General features: G+C 51.7%; 1 protein-coding gene across 1 annotated transcript; it reads left to right on the top strand.

Moving 5' to 3' along the window:
- The first annotated feature begins 1,708 nt into the window (after positions 1–1,708).
- Positions 1,709–7,625, top strand: LOC102408540 (keratin, type II cuticular Hb1). The gene is made up of 9 exons (XM_025284228.3): positions 1,709–2,155; positions 3,358–3,566; positions 4,325–4,385; positions 5,145–5,240; positions 5,467–5,631; positions 5,891–6,016; positions 6,215–6,435; positions 6,693–6,724; positions 6,966–7,625. The coding sequence occupies exons 1-9, from the start codon at positions 1,787–1,789 to the stop codon at positions 7,193–7,195; spliced, it is 1,509 nt and encodes a 502-aa protein (XP_025140013.1). The 5' UTR covers positions 1,709–1,786; the 3' UTR covers positions 7,196–7,625.
- The last annotated feature ends 775 nt before the right edge of the window (positions 7,626–8,400 follow it).

The raw sequence follows: 8,400 nt of genomic DNA, 5'->3' as shown, positions 1-8,400 counted from the left end.
GCAGACAAGAAAACTGGAGTAAGTTGCCATTTCCTTCTTCAGGGGATCTTCCTGACTCAGGAATCGAACCCAAGTCTCCTGCCTTGGCAGGAGGATTCTTTACCACTGAGCCACAAGAGGAGCCCTATATCCACAGAAACCCTCTCCCAATAAGTTTCTCCACCCTCTTGAAAATCTCCAAGGACTAGGAAATCCAAGGGTTGTCATAACCTATAGGTGAGAAGGCTTGGCATCTCCTCAGTTCCACTTCTTAATAGCTGGGAGGTTTGGGGCAAGTTATTTAACCTCTCCAAGCCTCAGTTTCCTCATCTGTAAAATAGGGATAATGATACCTACTTCATATGGTGGATGTGAGAATTAGAGATCATTTATGGCATATAGTGTTGGAAACAGAGTAGGTGGCCAGTAAAAAGAGAATCTATATTGCCCTACAGAGATCTTTCTAATTGTAAAGGGGAAAACGTACTCAAGTGATCTGATTTAGCATCACCAGTAATAGGACAACTTGCTTGTGCTTTCTGGGGTGATACAGTAAGAGTTATAAAGCATTGTTTATGATCTATGCTGCCCAAAAATGTTTTAGTTAAACCCAATCAAGCCTCCAGACCAGCACTATCTGAAAGAAACTGGTGTGATGGTGGAAATGTTCTGTTTCTGTGCTGTCAATAATGTAGCTGCTAGTCATGTGTGGCATGTGACTGAAAAACTAGATATTTTATTTATTTAATGTTAACTAATTTAAATTTAAATAGCCACATGTGTCTATTGGCTACCATGTTGAACAGCCCAGCTCAAGAGTTAATTTTCAGTGTATAGAAAATACAAGAGAGATAGCCATACGTTGAATCAAGAAAATCAATTTTTAAAAATCATAGGACAGTTAGGAAATTTTAATATGAATGGATAGGAAATGATTTTTTGGAATTATCATTCTTCTTCTTGCATGTGAAAAATGGTACTGTCTCTATCCTTAAGAAATGCACGCTAAAGTATTTAAGAGTTCCATGCTAAGCTTTCTGTAATCATCAAATAACTGGGCAAATGTGAAGGCAAGTATGGCACAATGTTAATAACTCTTGAATGTGGGAACCTGGGTAGAACACATCAGGGTGTTTGTTATACAGGTACCATTTCTTCAACTTTCCTAATTTTGAAAATTCTCATAATAAAAGTGAAAGAAAACATAAAACACAAATATTTAATAATCCGCTGACTGCTGTCATGGCAGGGAAAGTCAGAAGTTTTTCAGCAGCCAACTCGACTCACTGGAGATTGGGAAAATACAGCTTTATGTAACAGCAGGGCCTTACCCACTACTGGGATGGAAACTTCCAGAAGTTATTTGCTAATACCCCAGTCTCTCCTAGGCCCCCCACTCACACCTGCACACACACAGGTCACCTGCTTCTGCCACTTCTGGTTTCCCTTCTCCTCCCTCCACTCTCCTGCCCTGCCCTTCTCTTTCCAGTCTCCTCAGATGACTGCATGCCCAGCTGGCAAGGCACTTTGAAGATGAAACATGCCGAGTCCCTTACAGCCCAGGGACTGGCATCCTTTACACAGAGGAGGGTGCGGGCCACTATTAAAGCACATTCTAGAGAGGCGTTGACCTCAGCTAGCCACACAAGCCCATAAAGCACAAATTGCCACAACTGCATCTGCATAGCCAAGCCCCTTCCGACCTGAGCATAAATAGGACCCTGGCTCTTTGAGGAGGACATTGGAGTTTCCACAAGACTCCAGCTCACCTCTCCTGTACTCTGCAACCTACACCTCCAGAAGGATCATGACCTGCGGATCAGGATTCCGTGGCCGCGCCTTCAGCTGCATCTCCGCCTGCGGACCCCGGCCCGGCCGCTGCTGCATTACGGCCGCCCCCTACCGCGGCATCTCCTGCTACCGCGGCCTCACCGGGGGCTTCGGTAGCCGCAGCATCTGCGGGGGCTTCCGTGCCGGCTACTGCGGCCGCAGCTTCGGGTACCGCTCCGGCGGCGTGGGCGGCCTCAGCCCTCCCTGCATCACCACCGTGTCAGTCAATGAGAGCCTCCTCACGCCCCTCAACCTGGAGATCGACCCCAATGCGCAGTGCGTGAAGCAAGAGGAGAAGGAGCAGATCAAGTGTCTCAACAACAGGTTCGCTGCCTTCATCGACAAGGTGAGTGTCCTTGATCACACTCTTCCTGAACCTTCCCTTCCTGGGTGGGCACTCAAGGGTTAGTCATGGGGGCAAGAGAGATGTGGGCCAGGTGAGCCCCCAGGCTGATGGAGGAGATGGACACACTTCTAGGGCACAGACAGACCAGAGAGATGAGTCTAGAGCAGGGGCTCCTGATTAGAGCACTGTACTATATACAACCTCTGTCCAGACAAGCAGAGTCCCCACAGACAAGGACAAGGCTTGGAACCACATGTCAGAGAAGAAAGCATACATGCAAACAAGACTCAAGAAATGCACACAAGATATGGGAACAGGACCACAGTTCAGCCTTTGAGTGGGTGTCCTTGATCACACCCACCCATACTAAACTTGGGCTGGGACTGATGAGGCAGTCAAATGCAAAAAGAGCTCTACTTGGCTCCCAACCACATGCCATCTAGACTCAGCAGGTCAGGATAACTCAGTTGACCTGAGAAGTGAATGATCTTTCCCAACCTCTTGCTCTCACCCTAATATGGAAAATCCAAACATGATCACTATCTTGAAATTCAGAAGTTGCCTTGTCTTTCACAATCCCCTCTGTCTAATCTCTGCTGAGCTCTTGGTTTGGGTTGTTGCTGTTCAGTCACTCAGTCCTGTCCGACTCTTTGCGACCCCATGGACTGCAGCTCACCAGCTTCCCTATCCTTCACCATCTCCCAGAGCTTGCTCAAACTCATGTCCATTGAGTCAGTGATACAATCCGACCATCTCATCTTTTGTCTCCTCCTTCTCCTCTTGCCCTCAGTCTTTTCCAGCATCAGGGTCTTTTCCAATGAGTCAACTCTTCACAACAAGTAGCCAAAGTATTGGAGCTTCAGCTTCAGCATCAGTCATTCTAATAAATATTCAGGGTTGATTTCCTTTAGGATTAACTGGTTTGATCTCCTTGCAGTCCAAGGGACTCTCAAGAGTCTCCATCTCCAGAGTTCAAAAGCATCGATTCTTTGGCACTTAGACTTCTTTAAGGTCCAACTCTCACATCCATACATGACAACTGGAAAAACCTTAGCTTTGACTATATGGACCTTTGTCAGAAAAAGTAATGGTTTTGGAGTTTACCTTGAAGCAATCAGCACCCTCCCCAGGCCCCTCCATCCCCCAAATAGGCTTTGGGGCAGTAGGAGCCATCTGACCCCTCCTCCCACCCCAAATGGCAGGTGCGCTTCCTGGAGCAGCAGAACAAGCTGCTGGAGACCAAGCTACAGTTCTACCAGAACCGCCAGTGCTGCGAGAGCAACCTCGAGCCCCTGTTCAATGGCTACATCGAGACGCTGAGGCGGGAGGCTGAGTGCGTAGAGGCTGACAGTGGGAGGCTGTCCTCAGAGCTCAACAGCCTGCAGGAGGTGCTGGAGGGCTACAAGAAGAAGTGAGTGTGGCTGGGGGTGATGTTGGGCACAGGAAATGGACATGGATTCAACCACTGGATGAGACTGAAGCATTTCATAGAAGGGGATGTGACCATGCAGGGCAAGTTGGTGGTATGCAGCAGGATCTTCCCATCAGGCAGTCGTTGCTCAGATGCCTATGAGTAGGGCCATGATTCCCTAGGAGGTCTCTTTCTCTGCTCCTTCAGGCTTCTCTTCTGGAAGCCTGATCACCCAGCAACAGTGCCCTGTGCTCTGTGGGGAGGAGGCTTCTGCATTCTCCCAGGTGTGGCCCCTCAGGCACCCACCTGTAGCACCTGGATGTGATATGAATCTCAGTGTCTCTCAGGGCTGCCAGGTCCTAGGTCTCTGGGTTTTCCACTGTCTAGGTTGCTCTAGTGCTGATGGCCTCTGAGATTCATAGGTCCTCCCCCAGCTGAGCTAGGTTGGACACTCAGGTAGGGAGCGGCTGGGGCTGCAGTGCCCCAGAGGGGCTGCTGTCCACTCCTGGCTGGTGCTGAGTCCTTATTTTCCTCCAGAGGTGACCTCAGAGCAGTTTGGGCAGCAGGGCTGTGAGGTTCCAGAAGTGTCACCCCCTGGATCCCTCAATTCCAAGTGGAGAGAGAATCACAGACACACCCCAAGTCTAACCAGGGAGGATCCAGCAGGGCTGCCAGGGATCTTGCTGTGTGGGGAGGTCCTTAGTGTTGTCTCCTTCATTCCTGTAAGGTGGTGACCTCCCTCTGTCCTCTTTCCACAGGTATGAGGAGGAAGTCGCTCTGAGAGCAACAGCTGAGAATGAGTTTGTGGCTCTGAAGAAGGTGAGTAACACAGGATTGGGAAGCACAGACATGAGGGCATATCAGAATGACAGACTCTTGTTGGGGAGATCTATGTTCTCAACCTCCCTGTGGGGTGCAGTGACCTTGCTGAGTCAAGATGGTAAATTCCCATAGACCAGATCATCAAAGGCACATTCAAGGCTTTGACAAGGGCAGGAACCTTGTAAAATTCACTAGCACCCTGACCTGATGCAGGGGTATGACTGAATTGATCTCTGGATGTTCTGTGCTGCTTCAGAGTTGATAGTCTGTGGCTGGGGTCCCATGGAGGCATTGTAAGCTTCAGTCTCTCTCTTGAGGTATGGTGTCCTGTCTAGTGTCTCAGGAGTCTGGTTAAGAGGAGGAGCAGAGTCCCAGGGTCTAGGGGGAGGATGGAGCAGAGCCAACAGTGGCCAGGTGGAGTTTTGAAGGACTACAGGGAAACAGGGAAGGGTCAAGGTGGTTGAGCAAAGGAGCCAGTCTGGCAAGCTTAGGGTAAGAAGGAGACATGGGAGGTAAGAGATCTCAGGTAGGTGGAGTGAAAGGCTAGTGGTCCACCTCCAAGGCACAAGGCATTTGTTCTTAGAAGGGGAGGAGGTTGTGAGATGCCTCCAGGGAAGGGCAGCATGGAGATAAGACAGGAAGAGGAACACAGGGAATCCTTTCCTCCTCACCTCCATGTACTGTGTGAGGAGAGAGAAGAATTCAGGTGATGATCACCAGGGGTCCTCTTTGCTCAAAGACTCCCCATCTTCCCAGGATGTGGACTGTGCCTACCTCCGCAAATCAGATCTTGAGGCCAACGTGGAGGCCTTGATTCAGGAGATCGACTTCCTTCGGCGACTGTATGAGGAGGTGAGTGATTATGGTCCAGGCAGAAAGCAGCAGCTGGCCCGGAAGAGAGGGCATTGCTCTGCGATCAGAGTTGGATAGGGGTTTGGGCAGGAGCTACAGTCCAGGAGGCTGTCAGAGGGGGCCAGGGCTAGAGACCAGGAAGGGCTGAGAAGGCGGGTACACACTGTGGTGGGGGAAGCCAAGGTGTAAACAAGACCCTTCCATCCTCCCGCCCCACCATCTGCAGGAGATCCGAGTTCTCCAAGCCCACATCTCAGACACCTCGGTCATCGTCAAGATGGACAACAGCCGGGACCTGAACATGGACAACATTGTGGCTGAGATCAAGGCTCACTATGATGACATCGCCAGCCGCAGCCGGGCTGAGGCTGAGAGCTGGTACCGCAGCAAGGTGAGTGGTCCAGGACACCTGCCTTCTAGACATGATGGAAGGGATGCGAGGTATGCATTAACAAGATTTCTTTTGTCTGGGGATTCTGATTCCTAGAGGTGGTAAAAGAAGTACAGACAGCTCTCAGGTTATAGTGGCAGAACAGGGTTGCCATTATGGTTTCACAGGCTGTGTTGGGCAACCTGAAAATCATCCGTGTCGTTCTGAGTGGGTGGTACATCCCATCCTGAGTTACATGAGCCTTTCTGTTTCCCACCAGTGTGAGGAGATCAAGGCCACAGTGATCCGGCACGGGGAGACCCTGCGTCGCACCAAGGAGGAGATCAATGAGCTGAACCGCATGATCCAGAGGCTGACGGCTGAGGTCGAGAATGCCAAGTGCCAGGTAGGAGCTGTTTGAGGCCCACCCAGGTTCCCACAGGCAGTATGTGTGCCCAGCTGGATCTCACCTTTCATGCTGCAGTCCATTTGCATGACTTGAGACCAAGGCTGTGGTCACTCTGGGTGATCCAGGTAATGAAGGGGAGAGATTCCTGCTGTGTGGAGAGACCATAACCCACCTTGTTCTCTCCTGGGCCCTTAGAACTCCAAGCTGGAGGCTGCAGTGACCCAGGCAGAGCAGCAGGGCGAGGCAGCCCTCAATGATGCCAAGAGCAAGCTGGCCGGGCTGGAGGAGGCCCTGCAGAAGGCCAAGCAGGACATGGCCTGCCTGCTCAAGGAGTACCAGGAGGTGATGAACTCCAAGCTGGGCCTGGACATCGAGATTGCCACCTACAGGCGCCTGCTGGAGGGCGAGGAGCAGAGGTGAGGACCATCCCAGCCTGGCCCTGACTATCCATTCCCACCCTTTACACAAATACCTCCCTTGATTCTGGCTGAGCAATGGCCAGGTCTGGGGCAACCCTATCACTTATCACTTTGAAGTGGGGTATTCTGAAGACTCTTCCTTCTGACACTCTGCTCCTTCTTACCACTCGTGGACCACACTCCAAGAATTTGTGGAGCTCTGTTTGCAGCTCTGGCTCAATCACTAATGTTGCCTTTTTCTTCCTCCCTCTCAGACTGTGTGAAGGCGTTGGGTCCGTGAATGTCTGTGAGTATCCTAGGCCCTGTGTGGATGGGTTTACTCGCTTCCTGTAAAGGATGGAAGCAGTGTTTTCTCTGACACCTAAATATGAGTGGGCTGGCATCACAGGAAGAGGGATTTGGGGTCAGACAGCAGGAAGGACCGCTTCTTTTGGACTAGAGTTTTTAAGATGCTTGGAGAGGGTCATAGTCGGGGACGTGACACCCTCGGTCCCCCAGAATTTTGACTCAGTCTTTGGGGTTCGCAGGTGTCAGCAGCTCCCGCGGCGGGGTCGTCTCCGGGGACCTCTGCGTGTCTGGCTCCCGGCCGGTGACGGGCAGCGTCTGCAGCGCCCCCTGCAGCGGGAACCTGGCGGTGAGCACTGGCCTGTGCGCGCCCTGCGGCCCCTGCAATTCCGTCACGTCTTGCGGCCTGGGCGCTGGCGGCGTGGGCTCCTGCGGCGTGGGTTCCTGCGCCAGAGTCTGTCGCAAATGTTAGGCCTCCCAACTCAGGCCCCGCCCGCGCATCTCTCCCGCGCAGCCCGACAGGGCCCTCCCTGCATGGCCCCGCCCCCTCCCCTGCATTCCGCCCCCCCCCCCCCCCCCCCCCCCCCGCTCTGGGTGGAGCAAGCCCTAGGCAACCTCTCTCGTACTTCAAAAGGTCCGTCCCACTCCTGGCCTCTCAAGTCTGTGCGTAATGCCCTCTTCCTGGGTTCTGCCGCCCGCTCTGGGAAAGGCTACCCTAGAAAAAAGTCCCTTGGCCACCACAGGAAGGGACCCCAGGGCAGGGAGAACCAAGACCCCACTCTGGGTTGTCGTGGGGCCAATGGCCAGAGTCCCCACCCTGTCCCAGCATCTCCCTTCCTTCTCTGCTGTGTTCATCTCTTCCAAGATCTGTGTTTCCAATAAACCAATGTAGCCAACCCTGAGCCTTGTCTGTACTTATGTTATCCTCCTCAGGGTCGAGGTTTGGGAGAGTCCCCAAGCATGAAGCAGAGAAAGCCCCAGATCTGGGGTCTCCACTAGAGTCCTCTGTCCCTGGGCTCACAGCAGTCTCAGGTTTAGCCAAGGACGGTGCTAGGCCACTATATCCTGGAATTTTATCCACACCACCTTCATGCTATGTCTTGCAGAGGAAGAAACTAGAGCTCAGGGACCCACAGTAGGCAGGGCCAGCCTCTACCCTGAGTTCAGTGGCACACAGCTGGGGTTTGAACCTCGTGTGCCTGTTTAGTGGTCATGTCACTAAACCACAACTGCCTCCCTCTGTGCACATCTGTAAACTTATGAATAGATTCACCAGTCACTCAGAGCTTAAGGAAACATCAATCTTGGCTTTGGTGGAGAAGACTCATGCCTGAGTAATTCACGAGAATTCTTTAAGGGGTGAATATATGAACATGACTTAATCTTTCAAAAAGGCTTTGATATGACTGCCTTTTTTTTTAATGGAGTCCTTTTGGGGTTTGGAGACCTGCCATCACTGATAAATTACCTCAAAGCTAGACAACAGCAAGGAGCAAAAAGACCATGTGGCCCAGAGGTGAGTACACAGACCCTGGATCCAGACTGCATGGGTCCAAAACTGGGCTCTGTTCATAGCTGAGTGACTTTGAGCAGTTTACTTACCCTCTCTGTGCCTCAGTTTGCATACATCTAAAGTGAAATGATAAAAAGAGCACCTCTCTTTCACCTCCTAGGGTT

Source organism: Bubalus bubalis, chromosome 4 (assembly GCF_019923935.1).
Source record: "Bubalus bubalis isolate 160015118507 breed Murrah chromosome 4, NDDB_SH_1, whole genome shotgun sequence".
Classification (NCBI taxonomy): Eukaryota; Metazoa; Chordata; class Mammalia; order Artiodactyla; family Bovidae; genus Bubalus; species Bubalus bubalis.
Note: the sequence above shows the minus strand (reverse complement) of the source record. Positions and strands in the feature narration are given on the sequence as shown.

What these genes read in the sequence shown, in the direction of transcription:
- LOC102408540 (XM_025284228.3), top strand. Translation starts at nt 1,787, where the DNA reads ATGACCTGCGGATCAGGATTCCGTGGCCGCGCCTTCAGCTGCATCTCC. An exon ending in CTGGAGGGCTACAAGAAGAA is followed by an intron (nt 3,567 to 4,324) that starts GTGAGTGTGGCT and finishes CTCTTTCCACAG; the next exon opens with GTATGAGGAGGAAGTCGCTC. An exon ending in TCGAGAATGCCAAGTGCCAG is followed by an intron (nt 6,017 to 6,214) that starts GTAGGAGCTGTT and finishes CTGGGCCCTTAG; the next exon opens with AACTCCAAGCTGGAGGCTGC.